This window comes from Caretta caretta, chromosome 6, assembly GCF_965140235.1.
Source record: "Caretta caretta isolate rCarCar2 chromosome 6, rCarCar1.hap1, whole genome shotgun sequence".
NCBI lineage: Eukaryota > Metazoa > Chordata > Testudines > Cheloniidae > Caretta > Caretta caretta.
Genome location: NC_134211.1, coordinates 98133858 through 98160320, shown reverse-complemented (window position 1 = coordinate 98160320; position 26463 = coordinate 98133858). Strand labels below are relative to the sequence as shown.

The 26463-nt window shown below is 42.9% G+C and overlaps 1 protein-coding gene across 1 annotated transcript in view; it reads left to right on the top strand.

Moving 5' to 3' along the window:
- Positions 1-26463, top strand: part of KCNK10 (potassium two pore domain channel subfamily K member 10) — a 98824-nt gene that overhangs the window by 23690 nt on the left and 48671 nt on the right. Inside the window, exon 2 of the mRNA XM_048854394.2 lies at positions 12744-13066. Coding sequence (XP_048710351.1) covers positions 12744-13066 — 323 coding nt within the window. The remainder of the gene's footprint in view (positions 1-12743; positions 13067-26463) is intronic.

The window sequence follows — 26463 nt, the reverse complement described above, 5'->3', positions numbered from 1 at the left end:
AGAGTATAGGGTGTCCATGCATAGGCCAACATGGAGAGTGGGCAGTTATATGGATCCAGTGCCCACAGAGGGGCTGTGGTTGCTATTCTGACTCAAGCTGGAACAACAGTCATGGGAATGCTGGGCTGCGAATTATTCCCATACATTGTCTCAGCCAGATGGGAGGATTTTGTCTCCCATGTCTTCATCGCAACCTGAATTCCACCCATTAGTTATTTAGTATTTGTGGTAGTGACCACAAGATGCTAAGGTGTTGTACAAACACAAAGGAAGGAACAATCCCTGTCTCCCAAAATTTACCCTCAAAGAGCCAGATTTTCAGAAAAGCTCAGGATCAGATTTTTCAAGTGCTCAGCACCCACGATTAGGGTCAGATTTTCAGTAGAGCTCAGCACTCAATGTGTGAAAATCTGGTCACTTATTTTGTTGCTAAATTGATGCTGACCACTTCTGGCCCTATAAGACACAGCAGACAGATGGAGACCAGAGGAAAGTGGAACAAGTAGGTAAGGTGGCCAGACAGTGATTAGCCGTGCAATAATAATGCAAAGTTCTCATGGCACAATAGATTTTTCTTTTTTGCTGTCTATTTGTATAGACACTCCTAAATCACATTACACCTGTAACAACCTCCTGCTTCTGTAATGTGTGCTTTCTGCTTCTGTTAAATCCTCACTGCCTTTTCTACTTCACACACATGGATGAGAAACACATGTGGCTAATAGGTTAATGCACTGATTGCTTCATTGTTTCCTCTTGCATACCCCTGTCCTAACTCTTCCCCACGTGCACAGTTGTTGTTGTTCCCTAAGCAGGTAGTTTAGTTGAAATCACTTCAGAGTTTGTTGTGTGTGCTTTTTTTTTCCTTTGGGATGTGGAAGCAAATGGTACAAACCTGTTTCCCTCAGGAACTTCTATTTGGAGACTAGCCCAAGCTTCACAGGTGGAAGATCAAAGCATTCTCCACTGTTGGGCTGCTCACTTTTCAGTCCTTTCACACTGTTTAATATCCAAAAGATTTTCCTATTTAAATTTTTCAATGCAGTGAGTGGGCTGTTGAGAAGGAAAACCACTTCTGAAGGAACAAACCTGTCTGTTTTCTGCACTTAGAATAGTCCGATCAGTTAAAATTAAATGTGGCCCTTTCCTGGGAGCACCCTGAACCTCAATGTTGGGAGCTCTTTATTCCTCCCTCCTCAGAGGTTGGATGACCCTTAGGACCGGTGGACCCTGAGTTCTTAGTGCTGGGGCAGAGCAGGCCAACTTGGCTCAGCTGGCTCACAGTCCATGTGGGTACAGCAGAATCTTGGGGCTCAGCATCTGTTGTGCATCTGGGACTCTAGCTCAGTCTCAGGCCCAGGAGAGACAATGGTCACCTCCCCTTCTGGTGTTGGCAGCACTGCTAAAGCTGCTTCTCCCCTATCTCCCTACAGCCAGCTCAGGCTCTGTTCTCGTGTCCCAGCCATTTGTAGACTCTCAGGTTGCCTGGCAGGAATGCCGGTCCGGACCCAGGTCTGCGGTGTTTTGAGGGATGTGTTGGAATTGCAGGCTATTGAAGAAATTGTGTGTGTGTATGGGGGGAGGGGTGGTGGTGATGGTGGTGGTTCCTGGTCATGCTTACAGGTTGGAAAGCTATGTAGAAAAGTGTCCAAATCAGTCAGTATGTGACAAGCAGCTGAAAGCAGAGTGGGCTGAGTTGAGCTTCTCTGCCTTAGGGAACAGCCTGTTTTTCTCTCTCTGTGTGTTGGGTTCTTTTGTGTCATCATTCTGAATTCTCAGAAGGAACATAGTGTCACATTACAACCTTCCAGCAGGAGTGTTTGTTTTATGCTGTGAACATAAGTGGGTCTGCCTCTCCCCAGGCCATCTGCATCCCTCTAGCACAGGCCAGGCAGGTAGTCTCAGTTTGTGTTCCAGTCTCATCCTCAGGACTGGTTTTGCTGGTGCTGCTCCTTGGAACTTCCCTAATTGGCAAGGTGCTATGTAAACTTTGCAAAAGATTGTGTTTTTTAATTGCTTCAGGAGGGATGTACCAAGTGCATAGGGCAGTGCTGCAGAAGAGCTGTCTGAGCAGGCTTGATGGAACTAGATTTTTTTCCCCCCTAATTTTTATTTTTTTATCTTTATTTTTAAGATGAACTACTTATGTTTACGTTTGCTGCAAATGAATCAGAGGCTAGGCTGGGGACTAGGGTTCGGGTGACCAGGTGTCCAGTTTTGGACCAGAACACCGGTTCAAAAAGGGATCCTGGCGGCTCCGCTCAGCACCGCATGTCCAGCTCCTAGCCTTAGGGGCTGCCGGGGGGGGGTCCGTGTGCTGCCCCACCAGCAGCTCCTATGGGGGTGGGAGGATCAGGGCAGGGAGGAACTAGCCTGACTCAACTAGCCTGGCTCAGTGGGTGGCTGAGGGGTCGCGTGGCGCGCGCCTCTCCTGCTGCTGTCTGGCCCTTTTCTCCTCGCACGGCTGGGCTCGAGCTGCGGCGCATGCCCAGCAGCGAACCGCGATCTGTCTGTCGCCCCATTGCCGGCACCCAGAGTTCGAGGTATATGTAGCCCCGTCTCTGAGTGCTGGAAATGGAGCTGCACCCCCACCCCCTTAACTCCATTGCTCCCCGTCACACTCCCCTGCACCCCCATCCCCCCCATCATTGCATCCCTCCCCCATCCCCTCCACCTCCCAGACCAGCCACTTCCATGTCCTTCACCCCCCACAGCCCTGCACCCCATTCACCTCCATACACTGCTGCACTCCCAATATGTCCCTATACACCCCTGTGCCCCGCACATCCTCATGCACCTGTAGCCTTCTGCCTCCCTCTGCATTCCCATCCACCCCACATACACCTCCACACTCTTCTCTCCTTCACTGCCCCCTCTCAGCCCCACCCTGCTCTTGTCCTTGGCCTCTTTCTCTCCCCATCCTCTCTCCTCCACCCTCCCAGCCCCCCTGCCACCATCCTTTCCCCTCCAACCCACTCTCCTCCATTCCTGGCTGGGTGATTTAGGCAGCCCCTGGAAAAGTGTATGAAAAAATGTCTCTGCGTAGGCAAGTGTGTGCATGCATGCATTGTATGTGTGTAAGAGACTGTGTCTTTGTGTAGGGAGGTGTGTGTATTGCCGCATGTGTGTACACCTGTGTGAATAAAATTTGCAGCCTAACTCTTTGACTTTTATTCCTTTTGCTGGCTTGTGCTCAAAAAATTGATGACATAAAATATGTGTATTCATTTCATAACAAGATTTTAAAAGAGAAGGGAACTCTAAAAGAAATGTATTATTTTTTAAAAAGTGAATGTTGTTGACTAGTAATTGCAGAAGAGCTAATGTATCATACATTTCACCTCACCTTTGTCTAGCTACATTATAAACTCTTTGTTGCAGACTCTCTTATGTGTATGTCCAGCACCTACCACTGTGGAGCCCTGATCTTACTTGGGGTCTCTAGGCACTAAACAACAATTGTAATAGTAAATAATGTGGAAGTAATGTGTTAGTGCATGCTAGATGTGTACACATGAATACATGTGTGTATCTGCATGTAGCTGTGGGAGTCAGTTTCTACAGATTTATTTATATAGGTATCTGGACAGGTGTGCATTCCTGTGGTTGTGCTCTATGGATTTGTATTTGGGCTTCAGAAGTGGGCCTTTAATAGACCCATTGCAGCTATGACAATGTGTGGTCCTAATTCTGCACATAAAATTAAATAATTTTAGTGAACAAAAAACATGGAGCTGGTTACGAAAAATGGGATGAGGGGAGGGAAAGAATCATGAAAATCTTTGTGAAATTTCATTTTTTTTAAAAATTACCCTTTTTGACTATTTTGCTGCCAGCTCTAGTGTCCTGTAACAAATAAAACCTGAATTTAAGATTATACATCTGTCAAAACAATAAATATGCCTGTTTGGGCCTTGCAGGGAAAATAAGCACATGAGAGAGGGTGGGGGACAGCAAGCTACCAGGGGCAGGGGGAAATGGAGTGAGTGGGGGTGGGGCCTCAGGAAGGGCAGGGAAGTGGGCAGGGCCTCAGGGAAGGGGCGGGGCAGTAGGTTGGGCAAGGGTGTTTGGTTTTCTGGAATTAGAAAGTTGGAAACCCTAACTAGGGTTTGGGTTAGGGCAGCACTGACGGCAGAACTGCAGAGGGCTCCCTGCACAGCTGAAGGGCCCATGACCCCAGCGTGAAAGGTGCAGGGGGAAGCTGTGGTCCTGGCAGGGCAGAGCAGAGAGATCCCATCGGGACTGCATGGAGGAAGTGGAGGAGGAGACCATAGAAGTGGGGGAGGCCACCCTGCTGCTGAATGGCTTCATCCCTTGTCAGGAGTCATTCAGCAGTGGGGTGGCCGACCCTGAGCCTGGGGTCTCATCCTCCTCCTTGTGGCCCTGGCCAGGGGTTCTGCTCTGCCCCCTCTGCTCCCAGGACAACAGTCTTCCTTGCAGCAGCAGGGATCTGGATAAAGCTGCAGAGGGAGCTCTGCACTGCTGCAGGGCTGGTGATGCGTAATCCCTGCAGGCACAAGGCAGGAGACTGCATGCCCTTTGTCTGTTACCGATTGATATTCTCATGCAATTACTTGCCTCCAGGAGCTGGGGATTTAAGAAAAATACCAATAGGAGACTCGTGCTAAAATTGTGCGAGTTGGCAACAATGAAGATGGAAAAACTTTTTTTTAGGTCATCTAGCTCTTCTCTAAGGGGTCAGTGCAGGATTGTTTCCTACTGTACATTCTTATAGGATATTAATCCCTGAACTGTTTTTCTAGGCCCCAATCCTGACAACTCTACAACTGACTTTAGTGGAAACAGGGTCAGACGTCTAAGGAGCAAAGTTCTTACTCGTGATCTGTCAGGGAAGATTTCATGTTCTTACTTGGCACATAGAACAAACTCTCCAGATCCAAGCATTCAAGTCATTAACTACTTCTTAATCCTTAGCCACAAATAAATGATTAAAGCAATATATCCAGAATACCTAGGTAAAAAGCTCTTAAGTCAATGTCCACAACACAGTGTGCATCCTTTTAGTAACAATAATATTTTACATTTCACCCTTTTGCCCTGCCTTAACCTGCTTGCCCATCAGTGGCAGGGGTTTCGCTAGGTTAACTCTTATCGAGTGTTGTTAGAAGTCTCATGTGTAAGCCTCTCTGTTCTAATGCAAAGCATGGCTATTCTGTTCATGCAAGTGCAGAAGGATTTCCAAGGCTTGGCTCTCATTGCATGGCTCTTTCAGAGGTTAATGGCAGTGCAGAAGCAGACATTTAATGCAGCTGGTAACATTAGTGTCTTCTGATTGTTTCACTCTGGGGCTTGTTCAAACAAACAGGATCTTGGTTTCCCCACTGGCATCCTCTTGCTGGGAAAAGACCTGTGTCAAAACACACACTTTCCTTTGAGGGCTGCATATTTGCCAGTATAGTGTGTGTGTGTGTGGATTCATCATTGCTTTCAATGAGGCAGATTAATTCACCCTCAATATGATTTAACAAACATTGCCCTGGGAAAAGTCCATTCTGATAGTGGTTTATTTTGAAATACAATAGGGGATTAACAGAACTGGGATTTTGTTTTGCATTTTCTAATACCCTGTTCTTGTGCAATACGTTTGTCTTATAATAAAATAATAGTATTGCAGAGCCACTTGTAATGCCTGTGAAATGAATTCATTTATTCCTATGTAGTCAACCAAACATATAAGTAGAGCTGGTAGCAACACCTATGTTGAGGTTCCTTGACATTCCAAGACCATATTTTCAGTTGCTTATAACTTTGTCAGCCTTAAATTGTTGAGGCTGAAATTTTCCATAGGGGGTAGCTGCCTTATGCTGAACTTTTTTGGGAAGTGTCTCCTGAAATGGGTGAGCCCTATCTGAGAATGAGGTGAGGGGAAAAATACATATTTTCTATTTTTAAAAAGAAGAAACAATCCATGGCCCCAGCATTCTTACAGTGGTTTCACTGAGAAGCTTTGAAGCAGGGCCTTGGAATTTGTCAAGATGAGTTGCCCTGGTGTCAGGGATATGCTCTGTGAACATTCACCCAAATTTGATGAAGTTATAAGTTTCTGAAAAATTGCAGTTCACACATGCTCCATCCCTCCATAAGTCCTGTTTGCTGACTGGACTGCACCACCCTTGCAGTGTCACTCCAGTCCAGGGCTGCAGGGGCTGAGTAGGACATTCTTTATAATTGCTCCTCGTGACTGCAAGGGGCCACTGTGATGTCGGGCACCAGAACTGAGATAATGGACCAACTTCTGTTGGTGAGAGAGACAAGCTTTCGAGCCACACAGAGCTCTTCTTCAGATCCTTCAAGCTCTGTGTGGCTCGAAGGCTTGTCTCTCTCACTAAATAAGCAAGGTCTCCCATCACTCTCACAGATCTTGGGAGACAGACCAGTCCTTGCTTGCAGACAGCCCCCCAACCTGAAGCAAATACTCACCAGCAACCACACAACAAAAACACTAATCCAGGAACCTATCCTTGCAACAAAGCCCATTGCCAACTGTGTCCACATATCTAATCAGGGGACACCATCATAGGGCCTAATCACATCAGCCACACTATCAGAGGCTCGTTCACCGGTACGTCTACCAATGTGATATATGCCATCATGTGCCAGCAATGCCCCTCTGCCATGTACATTGGCCAAACTGGACAGTCTCTACGTAAAAGAATAAATGGACACAAATCAGATGTCAAGAATTATAACATTCAAAAACCAGTCGGAGAACACTTCAATCTCTCTGGTCACACGATTACAGACCTAAAAGTGGCAATTCTTCAATAAAAAAGCTTCAAAAACAGATTCCAATGAGAGACTGCTGAATTGGAATTAATTTGCAAATGGGACACCATTAACTTAGGCTTGAATAAAGACTGGGAGTGGATGTGTCATTATACAAAGTAAAACTATTTTCCAATGTTTATTTCCCCCCCTACTGCTCCGCACATATTCTTGCTGGAAATGGCCCACCTTGATTATCACTACAAAAGCTTTTTTTTCCCCTCTCCTGCTGGTAATAGCTTACCTTACCTGATCACTCTCATTACAGTGTGTATGGTAACACCCATTGTTTCATGTTCTCTGTGTATATAAATCTCCCCACTGTATTTTCCACTTGCATGCATCCGATGAAGTGAGCTGTAGCCCACAAAAGCTTATGCTCAAATAAATTGGTTAGTCTCTAAGGTGCCACAAGTACTCCTTTTCTTTTTGCGGATACAGATTTATATGGCTGCTACTCTGAAGGCTGAGATAACATATCTCTTGTACGCTCAATGCTCCCCCTTCTGGCATCCAGAGAACTAAGGTCTATGGGACCTGTGCGATGGATATAAAAATGCTGAGTACTCTGAAAAAATCAGGCTTCTCACATGGGGAACTTGAAATTAGTTGACATTTTTGGCCTTACTTTCTGTGCCTCTGTTCCCAAAGAGTAAATGGGAATAAAGCCACAGCACCCCACAGTAGTGTTGTGAAGATAAATTCTTTGATGTTTATATAGGACTCAGATACTACGATCAGAGCATCATAGAAAAAAACCCATGGGGAAATTAATAATTCTGTATCCAGTGCAGGGTTTGGATGATGTGCTGAAAGTAGTACATGGGACCAAACACTGAATGATGAAGATAAAGAGAACTATTGAATGGCTACCCATTCAATGAGCACCATTTATCCTATACACTGAACAATCCTATGGAAAAAACAGTATGTGCTTATGTAATCAAAGACTGTATCGTAATACATATGCAGAGGCAACCTTAAGTCGGGCACTTCCTAACTTTTGAGCGCTTGACTTTGCAACCTTAATGTTCTTTTAGCATAGTTGTAGTTGATGTAATGTTTAATTACAATGCACTGATTTTTAAATCTGTTAAATGGATTCATGTAGATCAGAGGTCCCCAAACTGTGGGGTATTCCCCCCTCAGGGGGCATGGAGGAACATTCACGGGGGCACGGCTGGGCCCGGACTAGCTCCCATGATGGGCGGGGAGGGAACGCCACCCAGCCCTGCTCTGCCACCAGCTCTGCTCCAGCCGCACCCAGCTCTGCTCCTAGCTGCGGCCCTGGCTCCTGGCCCTGTGCCCATCTCCACTCCCAGCCCGGTCCCAACCCCCAGCCTCAGGCCCCGGCCAGGGCTCCACTCCCAGCCCTGCCCCCAGACTTGGATCCCAAAAGCAGCCTCGGCCCCAGCCTTGCCCGCAGCTGTGCCCCCAGCCTTGGCTCCCTTACCCCTATCCATTGCCTCCCTCCTGGAGGGCGTGGACCAGGGTTAGGGGGGAGTGTGACCCTGAAAAGTTTGGGGACCACTGGTTTAGATCATCAATCAATGAGATATCAAATAGTTCAACTGAGATGGTTTTATTAAGTCATATTGTTCTAACTAAAGATCGCTTAGCACAAATACAGAAAGTGGGAGGTCAAGATTGCTCTAACTTACTCTGCCAGGGATGCAAGTTGCAGTGGTCACTGTTCCAGATTGGTTATTTCATGTTTTATTTTTGGTTTTTATACTCTACATTTACTTCTTTCTAGAACGTGCAGTTAGCTATACACCTAGCATCATCCAATCACCATCAAATGTCATCCTTGCAGTCAACAGTCTAGAGCAGTGGTTCTCAGACTTGTTCCACCGCTTGTGCAGGGAAAGCCCCTGGAGGGCCGGGCCGGTTTGTTTACCTGCCGCGTCTGCAGGTTCGGCCGATTGCAGCTCCCACTGGCTGTGGTTCACTGCTCCAGGCCAATGGGAGCTGCTGGAAGCGGCGCAGGCCGAGGGACGTACTGGCCACCGCTTCCAGCAGCTCCCATTGGCCTGGAGCAGCGAACCACGGCCACTGGGAGCCACCATCGGCTGAACCTGCGGATGCAGCAGATAAACAAACCGGCCCGGCCCGCCAGGGGCTTTCCCTGCACAAGCAGCAGAACAAGTTTGGGAACCACTGGACTAGAGTCTAGCCAGCATTGGTTCCACTATGCCCTAATACGCTCCAAGTTTCCAACCTTTAAAATGTCATAACAGCTGTGGCCTATTCAATAACCACACTATATTGTGTGGCTAGCTGTGTAACACCTTTTTATCAATTCTTTCATTTTGCCCTTTGCAGTTGGAACACCCTGTGCATCTTCAAGACTTATTCCTTTCTTGTGGTTTTTATAGTCGAGCCAATCACAAGCACAAAAAGAACCTTAAACTGCTGTAAAAATCAGTTATGCCATAGATCCCTTTCCATTTCTTTTAGGCCGGGGTACGTGCTGCATAAGTTTAATATGCTCAAAGCCAAATATATCTCTTGTTTCTCTTGACACAACCATGAGGGATGCTGGGAGCTCTCCATCTGGCAACATTCCTTTCCAATGATCTGTGTAAACCTCATGGCCAGTTTCTGTTACTAAAGATCCCATGTCACCTTTTTGGATGAATGAGGGTGAAAATCTTAATTTCCCAGTTAAATTCCAGTTTGGGTAATTGTGTGGTAATTGTAAATGGAATTTGCTGTTTCAAGTGGGTATGGAATTCTTCACTTTCCTAAACTGTTTTGTAGTGCTGCTGTGTATTGTTAAACTACCTCTCCATTTAATTCCAGAGGTGATTGTATTTTAGTAAAACTCAGCATTTTTACAGCCCTTTATATACTGAAAGTACCATGTCGGCACTAATTCCCATAACATCCTTGTGACGTAGAAAGAGTAATCATTATTATTCCCATTTTACAGATGGGAAACTGAGACTGAAAGGTGAAATGACTTGCCTCAAAATATAGGGAGGTTGCAGTAGAGCTGGGATTAGAATTCAGGCCTTTGACTCCCCACATTATGTTCATGCCAACAAATCCTTGGGATGTGGGGGAAAGTAGAGAGAGGATTAGTGACAGAAAAGCTACTTTCCTTCTGATTCCTGGGTGCAAGCTGGTTTCATGTGCTAGTTCAGTATTAAATTTACATGTGAAGAGAACTACATTCAGTAGGTTTCTGTAGTATGTTGGTCATTCTGCAGGTGGAGGATCCATCCCCAAAGTAATGCTTAAGAAAGTACCTGTTTTAGGAAAAAATCTGATTTTTAGTAGACAGCAATTTCTTTAAATTATTCTGTACCCACAAATTGTTCTTCTTCTGGGAGAGAATTGTAACCCATTGTCTAGTTAATGCTGTAATCACGCTGGTATGTTCAAATTGTATGTAGTCAGCCACTTCACAATACTGCTTCCCCATAGATGCAGTAAACATCGAAGTGTAGTTCTCAATTTGAAGACGCTAAGGTACTTGGAGGGTAAAGGCAGCCTTGGTTTAGCACCAGAGACTATATTTTTGTCATCTAGTTTCATTTCATTTGCGACTTAAACCAGTGGTTCTCAACCAGGGGTACGCAGAGGTCTTCCAGGGTGTACAATACAGCAGTTCATCTAGATATTTGTCTAGTTTTCCAGCAGGCTACATAAAAATCACTAGCAAAGTTACAAACTCAAATTTCATACAGAAAATGACTTGTTTATACTGTTCTATGTACTATACACTGAAATGTAAGTACAACCTTTATATTCCATTTGATTTATTTTATAATTGTATGGTAAAAATGAGTCAGCAATTTTTCAGTAATAGTGTACTGGGACACTTTTCGTATTTTTATGCCTGATTTTATAAGCAAGTATTTTTTAAGTGAGGTGAAACTTGGGGTACGCAAGACAAATCAGACTCCTTAAAGGGTACATCAGTCTGGAAAGGTTGAGAGCCCCTGAAAAACCAATGAGGTCTCAAAGTGATTATGGAGTAATGATAGTAGCCCCATAGTTAAGGTTGCAGCAGAGGTTCTGTTTAAAATGAATCTAGTACCCTCTCCTAAACCGATATGATATGCTATATGTATAGTCAGATCAGCTTGAAAAGTAGCATGACAGTTCAAAGGCCTAGGTAGCCCTATTCTGAGGGCTTAAGCAGGATTTAAGTGACACATAGGCCTTGTGCTGACTCTCTGCATGATGGTGAATTTCACCCTTCATGAACAGTAAATGTCTGGCACTGAACACTGGATGAAGCATGTTTCATGCTAAAATATTTAAAGCTCCCAGGGTTCATGAACACTTTCACAAAAACCCAGTGGCTTTCTGAGTACTTATGAATCATATGGTCCCACAAATCATAGTAAATCAAACTCAGCCTTTTGATTTGTCAAGATGTTTGAAAAGAAATGTTTCACTAATCTACCAGGTCTAGTTCTAACCACTTCTGGTCACTAATGACTCCATAATAATAATTATTAATAAAAATTAATAATAATTTATAATTAATTATGTAAGAATAGGATGCTAATTCCAGTGTTCTGACAAAACTCCATTTTGTGTGATTTACATTCTGCCAACTTAAAATACCTGTTGGTGTTATAACTGGATAAACACTTCTCCACTTCTTTCCTAAATTGTTGCATCAGCTGGTATGTCCTTAGAAGTAGTGGGTGAAATGATCTCTGTGAGTAGTTTGTATAAATATGTGAAATGCTGAGGGATCCTTTGAGGGAAGGTGTCCCTTCATTTTGAGATTATCATTACAATGTAACAAGGTTCTTCTGTGTATCTTGGACATAATACTTTACAAAATTATATGTGCAGATACATAAAGATTCTGGCCATGCTTTCAATTAGAGATTTTATTTTTTAATGAGGCTTGGAAGGATTAGATTTTTATTGGTAAATGTTGATAAAGGTCGATTGCACCATACATACAAAAACTGATGAAAATATATTTCCAGTGATGAAAATCAGAATTTTACAGATAGGCAAAGTTTAAAAAAAATGCAGTTTGAGAACTTATTAACATTTGATTTTAGGATATTAACTCTGTATATTTTGACATATGATGTTGATAACTTGTGCTTTAAAGGACTTTTTGAATGTCAGTGTCTATTGTCATTAAGTAATTATTTCCTGCAACTGTGAAAATGTTTTTGGATGTTTTTCTACATTTTCAAATATACTGATTTTAATTATAACACAGAATACAAAGTGTAGAATGCTCACTTTATATTATTTTTTATTACAAATATTTGCACTGTAAGAAAGATAAATAAAAGAAATAGTATTTTTCAATTCACCTCATACAAGTCCACTCCGTCCTACTTCTCACTCAGCCAATCGCTAACACAAACAAGTTTGTTTACATTTACGGGAGATAATGCTGCCCACTTCTTATTTACGTCGCCAGAAAATGAGAACAGGCATTTGCATGGGACATTTGTAGCTGGCATTGCAAGGTAATTACATGCCAGATATGCTAAACATTTGTATGCCTCTTCATGCTTCGACTTGTAGGCTTTAAAGTTTTACATTGCTTTTGTTTTTGAGTGCAGTTATGTAAAGAAAAATCTACATTTGTAAGTTGCATTTTCACGATAAAGAGACTGCACTACAGTACTTGTATGAGGTGAATTCAAAAATACTATTATCTTTCTTACAGTGCAAATATTTGTAATAAAAATAATATAAAGTGAGCACTGTACATTTTGTATTCTGTGTTGTAATTGAAATCAATATATTTGAAAATGTAGAAAAACACCAAAAATATTTATAATTAATTTAAATTGGTATTCTACTGTTCAACAGTGTGATTAAAACTGTGATTAATCACAACTATTTTTTAAATCTTGCAATTAATTGTGATTATTTTTTAATTGTTTGACAGCCCTAATATATATTAAAAATTAATTTCTACCAAACCTATTTTTAACATCCTTTGTTTTGCATTTCAGTGGCTGTTCCCTCAGCCATGCCAGCTTCTGAGCCCAAGACTAACGGGCACCATCCAGCTCCACGACTCTCTGTTTCTTCCCGGACCACTGTGGTCGCCACCATGGAAACCACCTCCCAGGGCTTGCAGACAGTCATGAAGTGGAAAACGGTGGTGGCCATCTTTGTTGTGGTTGTAGCTTACCTGGTAACTGGAGGTCTTGTCTTCCGTGCCCTGGAGCAGCCTTTCGAAAGCAGCCAGAAAAATACGATAGCCTCAGAGAAGGCGGATTTCCTTCGGGAGCATATTTGTGTGACCCCACTGGAGCTGGAGACTCTGATTCAGGTGAGACATGTGAGGAAGACAGCAACTCACGGTGAAGGAGGAAACTTTTTTTTTTTTTTTTGAGCCTCTTCCTGGAAGTTCTGAGAAATGAGCTTAATATTTCATTGCTAAGTCCAGACCACAGGGTGACTGGAGGGCTCAGGGGGATTGGCAATGAGGTAGGGCGCATTCCAGCTTGTAGTCTCTGGTTTGAATCCAACCCAAATGGGTAGTGACAGAAGTTATCACCTGAGAGCTGTTTGGTGGCCTGTGTGAAATGAATTGGTCTCATTCCAGGTTCCACTCAAGAAGTGTTGGTATTGCCAACATTCACCATCCCAACTGGCAGCCTCAACAGAGGGCTCAAAGACCAAATGGGTATAAGGACTTGATAATCCTCTTTAGCTGGTGCCTCCCAGTCAAGATAATGTGAAAAGGTCTGCATTGCTGCTGGCTGTGCGGTACATGTTCCTGTTTGCAGTGCTTCTAATCTGGCAGCTTTCACCAATGCTGAATTCACATTAAAGCATCATTTATTTGTTGTTAGGCCTGTGCACACTAACGTAAGAACATTTACGGCTTGACTGATAAAGCTGGGGTTCATTAATAAGATGACTATTCATTTAATAAATGAGTCATAAATAAATCATACACCAAAAGTCCAGAATTATTGTAGTGAAAATCTGTTTTGATGAGGAAGATTAGAATTTCACTTCAGAAGAGTGACAACACTTGCTTTATTCTACAGTAGTGTCGAGGGGGCCATATTCTGTGCTGGTGTAGATCATCTGAAGTCAGTGAGGATACACTGGGGTTGAATTTGGCCTGATGTGTTTGGCATTTCAGTCTGAGAATGTTCTATCCCTATTTACTGGGAGCAGCTCAAATTGCAGCACTGAACCTCAATATTGAGGTACATGAGTGAGCTTTATTGATGAGGTCTGCAGTGCATAAGTATTCACACGCCAAAGCATAGCTCCCAACATTTCAAGTGGCTAACGTGGGACACAGCGCCACTTATGTCTGGCCCCTCTCCCCCTCCATAGCTAGAGACAGAGGTGTGTATGGGCCAAATTTGGTTGGCATTGTAATCTAGCACACTTTGTTGCAGTACCACTCAAATTTGGCCTGTGAGCCCCTCCATCTGCATCTATCGAGGGGTATGTCCTGAGTGGTGCTGCAATCCTGTGTGCCAGGTCACAATGCCACTTGGTTTTGGGGCCCTCTCAAACAGGGAGCCTGGAGACTCCAACCTCCCATCCCAAGTGCCCCCGAATGCAGAAATAGTCACTTCAACTGAGGTAGAGGGTTTTGGCATTCAAAGTGGGATAGTCCTGAAAAACCTGGGACTGTTGGGAGGTCTGCTCAAGTCCTGTCCTAACCTTCATTAGGCTCAGCGCAAAACCTGTGATGGATTTTGTGGCAGACAGCCTCTTTTTAGTTTCATAGAAATTTAGGTCAGAAGGGACTATTATGATCATCTAGTCTGACCTCCTGCACAACATAGGCCACAGAATTTCACCCACCACTCCTGCAAAAAACCTCACACCTATATCTGTGCTATTGAAGTCCTCAAATCATAGTTGTTCAGTGTTCTGACCTGGAGTCTGGAGAGGATGGCCCTAAAACATTGTAGGTGGATGTTCAGATCTATTCTCAAATGCAGTGCAAAATGTTTGCAAGCAAACTTGAAACTATTTTATACTCACCTGGAATGGAGTTTTGTGATGGATCCAGAACTGAAGCAAGAGGCTTGCTTAGGTTCACAAAACCTTTGCATGAAGCTGAACCCAATTCCTCCTGCCTGGTCAAACTGTTGAGAATCTCACAACTCTATAGTTCACAAGAGGAAACTATATATATTTTAAAAGTGTATAAATTTTGACATCTGGCAATTGCTTATCTTATATCTTGCTCTCGCAGAATTATGTTATACCCAACTGAGAAAAATGTAGCAACGTATATATTTTATACCATGAGATTAATTTAAGGCCTATATACATGTTACTGATGGACCTGACCATCAAATTGCAGATCTGAATTTGCATCTGCATCTCCCCAAAGCACAGTGTGTTCAGTTCTGGTGTTTTTCTTTATAAGAACATATGTACAGGCAGGAGTTCAGGATGAAGGTGGAACCTGGACTTGTATCTGAACTTTTCCAAGTTGAAAGCTTCTGGTCTGGGATTTTTGCTCTGATCCATTTCTAATACACATCATGTGAGGGCTACTGAGGTCAACATTTCCTGCTATTCTTGAGGTGCAATACATAATGGAGCAGTTCTAGGAATGAATATTAAAGCAAGAAATTTGTGTGCTGTATGTGTGAAAGTCAATGATGAAAGATATGCAAAGTTCTTGTTTTTCTAACAAACACTTTTTCCTGCCTATTAGAAATTCTATCTCAACAGGATGCTAAAGACTGCTGCCTATAGAGTGCAACACCAGGATATTTCTTAATGTCATGTAGTCTGAACCAGGTTTCAGTTCTCAAGTGTACACAATATTTTGTCCTTTCTTTTACCTTAAAAGGTGGTGGCATTAATCTCATATACAGGCAGGTTGTGTCACTGCAAGTCAGATATTCTGAACAAACCTTATCTCTCATAAATTCAGTTTGTCCTCAGGCATTTCACTGGCTAACTGGGAATCATTTCTAAATAGTAAATTAAACAGGTTTAGCAGAGTGACATACTGAATAGCTTAAGGCCAGCTAGTGTAAAATATTAAAATGTATTTTCTCAATAAAGAAGCATTCTATTTGAATGACTGGGAATAGGTAAGCATGGCTCACAGCTGTGGTGAAATATGATGATACATTATAAAGCTGCACTTGTAACTGAGCTGAGTGTAAGAACACAAAACAGTGTTTCAGATTATTGTCAAGGGGTTAACATTTTTGCTTTCTACCTTTTATGTTGATTTTAAAAAGTGACATCTTCCCTTGCTGGAACAATGGATTACTGCAGTGCATCAAGTGTTGGCCTGCCTGTAAGACCATAGTTCAGAATAATGGAACTGATGGGGTAACCTCCTTGGGTCTTGGCGGTGTTACATGTCTTCATCTCAAAGCTACACTTAGGGGTGATGTTTATTATTAATTCAATTAGACTAACTTTCATTGTGTAGATGAATGCATAGATCATACTCCCTAGAGTTATAATGAGGACTCAGCTCTGAGCTACTGGAGTACATTCTCATGGAACAGATCCATAAGGGGAATGAAAGGGAGACTTTAACCATAGGCCAGGGTCTGTGCTCTTTCAAGCTGGAGTAGCCTTTGTTAGAAGGGGGAAGTAAGGAGAGGCTGTAGAGAGGAGATGAAGCCTGTGATGAGTTTGCAAGGTCAAACCTCTGACCTGAGCCCTAGGTCCTATGTCCCCTGGAAGGGTCTTGCCTTGGGAGGCAAAGCACAGAAGGAAAACACATGGCAGCTGCGTGGATCTAGGAGAACCTCGGTGTGGCTGAAAGGTGCTCTCCACACTGATCCCCTCTTCTGCATTCCAAAAACATTTGTATTATGGCACAAACACTACTTGTTTTATTGAGAGAGACCAGAGATGATCCCAGGCTGTGAAGTTCAGATGTGCAGGTGCTCAGATACGACTGATAAATGCAGTATAAATGTCTAGATCGGGGGAATCCAGATCCAAATAGCCTCAATAGCCTGGTCAGATATAGGGCTTTTGTTTCACCTGTTATAGAGACAGGGCCTGTCCATGAAATTCAGGGAAAGACGTGAACTTCTCAAAGTTTGTGTTTGCCAATGGCATTCAGTTCAGGCCTATCTCAAATACTGATGCCTGCTGCGGTACAGGGTACAGAACAGTTTCTCCTAGCAATAACTACATTGTCTCACTGCACAGCTGGTGTTATCCCAGTTTGCCTGAAGTGAAAGTTTGTAGTTTTGTCAGCACACAACTGCTTCTTAATATGAATATACTGCAGTGAAAATAACTCATTAATTAGTGCTTCATGCAATCTATGACCTGGCTTCAATGATATTATAAACTATTGTAAATATAGAGGAGTGAGGAATGGACAAAATCAGCTATTGCACTACTTTTTAATTGCAGCCCCTTCGGATGTGGGTACTTTCATTAGATTGATCTGAAATTGAATTTTGAGAGGAAAAAAGAAAGAAAAAGGTCTAATGTAGTAAAAAGAAAACAGACCTGACTGCCTCTGTTGAGTTTAGCTCTCTGATTCCCATTTGGATAAAGTGATATAAGATTCAACAAAAGATTAGACAATTATTTTAATAAAAATAAGATCTGCAATTACACTTGCTAGGGTAAAATCACCAGGATTACTAATCCTCATGGTTCAGGGCCTAAAATAATCAGTACCCTCTCTTTATAGTGTTGCACAATGTGAGTGCATTATGAGGAGGTTCCACCTGCTTCTGAAGTACTAGGCATTACCCTTTGTTGGAGACAGAGTAGAAGACTAGATAGACGATAGGTGTATTTTGGCATGGTAATTCCTTTGGGCATGGTTACCAAGGCTGGGCTCCATAAAGTAATTTAGGTGTTGCAATGGCAGCATCATGGTCCCTAACTTTTAGGTGCCTAGAAAATCGCAGTAATACATCACTGTAATCCACAAAGTCTGAGTTAGGCTTCTAGGCTCCCTGTACAATGAATGGAGAGAGGCAACTAAGAGTGTGACCCACAAAAGCCACCATGCTAGGCTGGGAGCAGCTTAAGCCAGCCATTGGGAAATGCCCACTAGAGGGGTGTGTGCTAAGCCCTGCTCCTCTCTCAGAGATAGATGTCTAGCTGCAGGGAGGCACCTAGCCCTTTTAGCAATCCATGGACAGGACCCTGCCACCTGGAGCTTAGGCGGCAGATAGGCATCTAGATGCCTAGAGGGAAGCAACCATGTGCTTCCTCAAAGGCTGAATCATAGGTGCTTAGGCAACTTTTACCTTGAAAACTTAGGAGCCGAGTGAGTCTAAGCACCTACAGGGCTCAGCAGGAGTATTGTGGATTGCAGTGGAGTCAAAACTGGGATTTAGGTGCCTAAACCCGAGACTTAGGCACCTAAGACTGGGGTTTAGGTGCCTAAGTACCTTTGTGGATCTGGGCCAAAGTCCACAGTCGGTTTTCATTCATTCGTCACCCAGTAAGATCCTCAGAATTTGATCCCATATAAGTAGGTGTGATGGTGGGTGACTACCTTAAGAGGTTGCCTGGATTTTTGATGGGTTGCTTTCTTCTCCGTGCTCCCTCAGAGTTTAATTGAGAAGCGTTGGTCATCATAGCCCAAATACACAGATCTGGGAACCAGGTCTTATTATAAGGGCCATTACTGACTAGGAAGGTAACAGGAAATAGTATGAGAACAGAGAGTAGGTAAGGAGGGAGGCTAGTCAGTAGTTACTGTCTGGGGCTCAACTATTTGCACTGCTGGGGTGTGCATTGAGTTTTTTTCCCCTAAAGAGCAGAATTAGTAAAGAAACTTTAAATGCTGTGGCCCAGATCCATAAAAGTCCTTAGGTGTTGCAATGCCTAAATTTTAGGCACCTAGAAAATCACAGGAACAACACTGCGATCCAGAAAGCCTGGCTAGGCTCCCTATATAACGAATGGAGAGGGATAGGTGCCATAGAATACAATCCACAAAAGCCAGCATCACAGGCAGGGAGCCACCTAAGCTAGTCCATGGGAGATTCTGACAACAGTAGGGGTATTATACCCCCACCCCTCTCAAAGAGATAGGCACTTATCTCTGCTTGGCGATCCATGAATGGGAGCCCATCTCCTGGAGTCAGGTGGCTTAGCTTCCTAACCAGTTTCTTGCAGGAATGAATTAGACACCTGCCTCACTCAACGCAAAACAGACAGTGAAGGAGGATGTGGTGGTGACTGGAGCAGGGAACTGGGCCCTGGGTCACCCACCTCTCTGGTGGATGTCCAACTGAACACTAAACTATACACTCATTTTCTCTCTTTCATTATCTAGCCACCGTGAAATAGCTTCAACAGGAGAGATTAGAGGAGTCCTGTGTCAGAATATCCCACAGCTCAGTGGTTTGCACATGTGCCTCAGAGGAGAGAGAGCCCAATTCAAATCCTTTCTACCCTGTTAACAGAGAGGCAGAAATTGTACCTGGACCTTCCCCCATTGCAGGTGTAGTTCCTAACCCCTGGGTTATAAGTGCGGCTGTTTCCATATTTTGAATGGTCCCTGATTCAGTAGGCAGCCTTTGAACCCACCTACCAGATCAGGCCTCACACACAAGTTAGGTGGCTGAATGCTGATCTTCCCTGGTTTGTGAATTGCTCTGGGGCTTAGGCAGGAGATAGGCACTGAGACACTGAGAGGGAGGCAGTGGTGAGCATGCCTGGAGACTGAAATCAAGGCACCAAGGGAACTTTTACTCTGAAAATTTAGGAACTGACAGGATTCGGCAGGAGTTTTGTGGATTGCAGCAGAGTCAAAACTGGGACTTAGGTGCCTAAACCCGAGACTAAGTCTGGGATGTAGGCCCTGAAATATCTTTATAGATCTGGGCCTACCTGCCTGACAGGAGCACTGTTATTAGCCAACCTGTGCTGGCCCTTTGACAATAGACCAAAGAGAAATTGGATGACTTGAATGAGATGGAAGAAAAAAGCCCTAAACAGAGCAGAAAGAGGGACTTTTGAACAAAATACTGAAGGAGGTGTGAAAAGACTGGCCATATAGTATAGAAAAGCAATTGTAAACTTCTGAGAGTTGACTCTCTTGTGCATCCTGTATATGAAAACTATTTTCTGTACATGTCCTCATCTCCTTTCTGTTCCTATTCTTCACTTCTTAGATTATAAACTTTAGGAGAGACAAAAAGAAAGCTATTAGATTTCTCCAAATCACATGTGATCCATTTCCTATAAGAGTAAGGGGACAACATTCAGATAGATTTCTAATATTAGATTCTAAGTAGTGCTTGGGTTGTGAATTCTTGTGGGGAGGTCTGGTGCTAAAACACAGGATAAGAAGGCAAGAGATTTAAATTTAATTCCTGTTTCTATCACTGATATACTCTGTTTTCTTGGGAAAAGTCAAACATTTTGTCCTGCAGTCTCCCCATCTGTAAAATGTGTATAATAACACCCGGTTCAGTTCATAAATATTTGTCAAAAAAACCCACTTTGAAATTCCCAAATAGAAGATGCTGTAGAAGTGCAGAGTACTAGCAGCCAGAGTCAGCTCATGTTTGGAGGGCCTAACTAACCAGGAATGTCAGCTTTCATTCTAAAAGAAAATAACTTTCTAAAACTTTTTTCCTTGTGAAGAGTCTTGAAAATGTAGCAAGTGCAAACTGGTGACTGAGACAGAGAACTTGGAACTGATTGTTCCTGAAGATCAGACTCCTCACGCTTGAAGTTTGGGCTGGCCTTCAAGTGCTCTTCACTTCTGATAATCAAGCCACTTACAGTATCTGGATGTCTAAAATATGGCCTTGGGGCCCAACCTTGGCATACATTTTTGAATATCTTGGAATTTGGCTCCAACTTCTCTGTGCCTCAGTTTCCACGTATCTAAAATGGGGATAATAATTGTCTGTTTCTCGGGGGGATTATAGTAATTTAGTAGTTAATGTTGTAAAAGACTATACAAATCCTAAACTCACCCAGCTGTTCACAAAATGTTTCAATGGTTGGTGACCTTACAGGTCCCAGAACAGCAGCTTATTTGGGCAACTGTCCATTGCAAAGCTTTTCTAAATTTTGGCAACACCTGGGTTCTACTCCTGCAGCAGTAGGATAGGGGGATGGAACCTGAAGATTGTGTGCTTGCTCCCTTAATTGAAACGAGCCATCTACATTTGGGATGTATGCTGAAGGATCCTCATATTAACTCTCTGGGCTAGTTAGCTAGCACTAGAAGTGCTACAGTGGTGCAACTGCCCTGCTGCAGTGCAGCCAGTGAAGACGCTCCATGCCAATGGGAGGGAGCTTTCCCATCGGCATAATAAAACCACCTCTGTGAGAGGTGGTAGCTATGTTGGTGGGAGAAGCTCTCTTGCTGACATAACACTGTTCACTCCGGCGCTGAAGTCTGTGTAACTTACGTCACGCATGGGGGTGGCTTATTCACACCCCTGAGTGATATCCGTTATACTTACGTAAGTGGTAGAGTGTACAAGCCCTAAGACTCTGCATGTGTGGGAGGGCTGGCTCTAGGGGGATGCTTACTCAGAGGCATTCTGGAGGGGGCAGGATGATAACATGACTGTATGACAGGCTACGGTGTGATTCCTGAGGTGAATATGTGCTCACCCAGTTTGCTGTCGATTTCATTAGCTCAGCTGGCTGGTGGTTCCTTCAGGATCCTTCTGAGCTTTGCAAAAAATGGAGAGGGATGGGCTCTAAAAGCAGCAACTTTTGTGCTTTCAGAGACATGGTTACACTGATCATTTATAAAATCTGAGGTGGTTACGTTCATCCACATTAGAGTCCAGTGGGTTGTGACCATGGAAGGGGTAAAAGTCAGGGTTTTTCTTTAACTCAAGGATGGGTGGGACAGGAGTCAGTATTATTTTCTTAGTGAGAGGGGAGTTTGGAGGCAAAGGGCCTGATTCAAAGTTCAAAGGGCCTGAAGCTAGTACAAAGACTCCCATTGACTTCAACAGGAATTTTGCTTGATTAAACACTGCATCATTTGGCTCTCATCTCTCACACTGACTTCAGTGGGAGGTTGGCCCAAGTCAGAACTGAATAAAAACTAAGTGAGTATCCCGTGTTTGTTCCGAAGTGGTCTCTTAATTAGTGTTATGTTTCTTTTCAATATTTAACAATTCAGTTAAGTCAATTTGGCTTTTTTCCTCACTTGTGCAATCCTCAGAGGTATAGTTAGGAATAATGAACCACATTCATCCCAAGTGGAATTCCACTACTGCCAGGGTATGTGTATGGTTCAGTCACTAAGACAGAGGGGCATGAGTAGCTCCAATGAAGACTATCCAGCAAGTGAAGAAATATATTTGAAATCAAATACCATTTTTTGAGACCTAAATCTGAATAGTCACACAGCACCCAGCACAGTAGGGTCCCGGTCCATGACTAGGGCTCCTAGGCACTATAGTAATACTAATACTCCCACTAATTTAGTTATCCTTACTGTGTCTAGGAAACATCCATGTAATTGATGAATAGCTCAACCCTGCATTCCTGACACAGGCAAGGGCACATTTGTCTGTATTAGAACTGTGGGATCAGGCCGTTACAGTGATGATTTTCTAACAGGGCCCTTCCTTCAAAATAGGTGTGAAGAACTGGGGATCAATTAGAAATAATGCAGGCAGGACTTTCCATAAATAAAGAGTGGGGGCAAAGGGAGGGGAGTCTAAGGTTGAAGATAAAAGTGAAAGCTCATAAAATGCGCTTATTGCCACACTGATGGTGCTGATTCCATGCTGTTTTAAAATAAATTCATATAGTGAAATATGTAGCTGGAATGAAAGTCAAGTTGGAGGTCAGCAAAGGAGAGTCTGTAGTCCGTAGAGTCCCTCCGGTACTTGGGTGAAAACCTGATCAATAACCAACTTTCACTGATGTCAATTTAGCCAGGATGTCACCCCTGGGCTTTTCCTCTGCCTAAGCATTGCAGTTTCTTGGTTGGGCATGATACCCAGAGAGTGCCACCCAGCATGCCGGACTCAATAACCTTCAAGGAAAAGTCTGATTATGAATGGGGCCTTAGCCTGTCATTCTGTTTCAGCTTCACTTGGCTGCTCCCCAGGGGTTGCATGCTGGGAATTCATGAGACAGATTTATGAATCTTGATATACCCAATAGAGATGATGGAGAAGCTGATTGTGGCAGAAAAAAATGATCTGCAAAAATACAGAATTTATTTGGAAAAACTTGGGCTAATTAATTCCCACTCATATAAGACAATCAGGAAATGACAATATTAATATTTGCACTTACATGGCACCTTTCAACTAAGAATCACAAAGCACTTTACATGCACTGGACAAAATTACTGAGCTCTCTGGCTGTTCTGCGTGAGTGAAGACCCATTGATTTGGCCGATTGGTTACTATTTTTAGTACAATGGGCCTGATTCTTACATACACTATGCCCCCTTATACTCTGCCAGTGTAAAGGGCCCTTAAAGTGGCTGTACATTTAATTTATGTTCACTTTAAGTTCCCTTTACATGGCTAGAGCAGTATAAAAGGTCTATAATGTAAATGAGAATCAGGCCTTATGCATGACAGGGTTTTTTTTTTTTACTCTTTGCCCTAAATTTCTGTTTTGTACATTGTTAAACAGCTGCCACTTGCAACAAGGGTGGCAGCACTTCCCTGATGGGTCACATCATTCATAGCAGGATGACTCAGGCATCATCTTCATCTCCAGCACTGCTCCATTTCTCTTGACCTCCCTCATTGCTATGATGCAAGGTTATGCTCCTAACTTATAAAAATGACACTATGTAGCTCTTGTATTGCACTTTTCAAGAGGAAAATGACTTGCCTAAGGTCCCTGGCAGAGCCAGGTATAGAAGCCAGCTCTCTTGAGACTTAGTCCAGTGCTCTAGCCCTAAGTCACCCTACCTAGGATAGATAGTAGTCTTGGATTAAATGGATTTTTTTCTTATTTGTTTAGAAAAAACCCAAGCAACCATAAATACAGTAAATTTAAAATGTGTTTTTGTATTTCATAGAGAGAATTATAAGTATGATTGTATGTAAGGCAGATAGACTTTTTTCCTAATCGATCAGCTCATCTATAGAGGCATTTTAAAGAAGTAGTTACCGTAGTTAGTATAAATCTAACACTTCATTCATTTTAAATTGTCAATCGACACGTTTAGGCTCAAAATTAGACAAAGGTTTATCACTATCAGAGGAGTGAAGTTCTGGAACAGCCTTCCAAGGGGAGCAGTGTGGGGCAAAAAACTTAACTGGCTTCAAGACTGAGCTTGATAAGTTTATGGAGGGGATGGTATGAAGGGACTGCCTACAACGGCAACTGCCAGTAGCAAAAATCCCCAATGACTGGAGACAATGCACGAGATGGGGAGGGCTCTGTGTTACCACAGAGAATTCTTTCCCGGGTATCTGCCTGGTGGGTCTTGCCCACGGTGCTTGGGGTCTAACTGGTCACCATATTTGGGGTCAGGAAGGAATTTTCTCCAGGGTCAGATTGGCATAGACCCCTTCTATGCAGCACCTTCTTCTGTGGCATGGGGCCTGGCATAGACATAGTGGCATAGACCACCTTCTTCTGCAGCATGGGGCCTGGGTCACTTGCAGATATAAACTAGTGTAAATGGTGAATTCTCTGTAATTGAAATCTTGAAACTGTGATTTGAGGACTTCAGTAACTCAGCCACAGGTTAAGTGTCTATTTCAGGAATGGGTGGGTGAGGTTCTGCGGCCTGCATTGTGCAGGAGGTCAGACTAGATGACCATGATGGCCCTTTCTGACTTTAAAATCTATGAGTAATCTATGCTGGGATTCTTGTTCTATTTAAGTGTATTTTTGTATTGGGCTAAAGTTTCACAAGACAATTATATTTTCTATATTATCTATTATTTATTTAATGAAATAACATTGCAAAATTCCATTGCTTTGTTCGGAGACTCCGAGCATCGAATGACTTGGGATGTATGACATGGTTTACAATTTAGCAAGACTCTTCTGATGCTAATGTCTGAGGCTTAATCCCACTGCATATTTGGTCCTTGTCAGGTTGATATGATTCTCTTGCTCCCTAATAAAACAGTCAATGTCACATCCTAGCAGAAGCTATGAGGCATGAGGTTATCTCTGCTGTATAAGTCAAAGCATAGAGTCATCATTAGGTCCCTAGACATCACTCTTACTATTATTTAGATGCATTTTTTATTTGACCCATGAAAAGCAATCATTGAATTGAAGTTGATATAAAATGTTTTCAGGCAAAAATTAGAGAGCATGGTAATTAACATGGCCACAGTTTCAGAAGCTGAACTGACAATTAAGGATGTGGAATCCAAAGAAAGAATTTATATAGGAAATGTAGGAATGCAAAAGGAAAGCATTGTAGACTAAGTTGAAATGGTGTATTAATCTTCTACATATCATTTGTTTATGTAGTGTCCAAAGTGTCTTGAATGCTTTATGGGCAGAGACCAGGTCCTCATCCCTAAGAACTTAGCGTTTAAATAGAAACATAATAGGACAAGAGAATACAAAAATAAAGGGAGCTGGCAGGTAAACAAAGGATAAGGGTTACAATTATAAGGTCATGAGTTAGCTTTGATGATTCTACGCACATCCTGTTTCTTGTTATTTTGTTGGGTTGCTTAAGGTAGAGCTGGCAAAGAAATAGATTGTCTAAAAAAATTGTTGGGAACTTAATGAGTCCTCAGAACATTATTGTAGGACTGGGAATAAAGGTGAATCTACAGCAAGCATCTCTTAATCACTGAAGGGGAAAATAACAGGGAGAGGAAGAGTCTAAAGAAGAGTTATTATCTTCTTAATAAGAAGTCATTATAATAGAGAAACAAATGCAGCAGGAACATCCTTTTGTCTGCTTGATGATAGGAATCCATTTGGAGGAGAATGATGGTGAGGGAAGCAGTGATTATAAAGTTAAACACAATCCTTGGAAGGGATTTAATAGAACTGGAAAGGAAGAAAAAAAGTGGAAGAGGTTGGTTTTTTTACTCTCTTTTTTTTTTGCCAAATTTTTGCCCTTGGATAAATTTGTTCTGCTTCCACTGAATAACCCTCCAAAAGCTCAAGAGGGTTTGTGTGTTGTATTTGTCCTCTGTTGGCAAGGAAAACATTTTTTCTTGGCTTTGGACTCTCTTGAAGACGCAAAAGGAGCTAGAATACTAGTTGAGCCAAACCCAGAATCAGTCCTCTTGACATCCCATTCTACTTATCCCGCGCCCTGCCCTCAAGTCAGCAGTTCATAGCACCACCTCCCAGCTGTCCTGCTGCTTTTTTTTGCATTAGACTTTTTTTTATATTTTTTTGATTAGACTCAAATTGATTGCCAATTAAATGGAGGTGGTTAACATATTTATAAAGGCTAGTATGCACAAACATGTGTACATATGTTTGTAGCCTGGATCAAATATATGCAGAGTGTCCACACAAGACTTGACAAATATAAGTTCTTTGATTGAATTGGCAATTGAGGGGCAAATGGCCTCGTGTAGACATATGCTGCCAGAGGATGGTTGTCTGGGTTAAACTAACTATGGTCAAGAAGCAAATGATGTTAGTGGAAAGATGGAACACACCAAAGAACTATCCAAAGGTCAGACTAGATGATCACGGTGGCCCCTTCTGACCTTACAGTCTATGAGTAATCTATGCAGGGATTCTTGTTCTATTAAGTGTAGACAAGTGCATCATCCTTAGTTGAGGGAATTGACCCTCTGCTTGTTGACAGTTCATAATTTCAGGGTTTGCTCA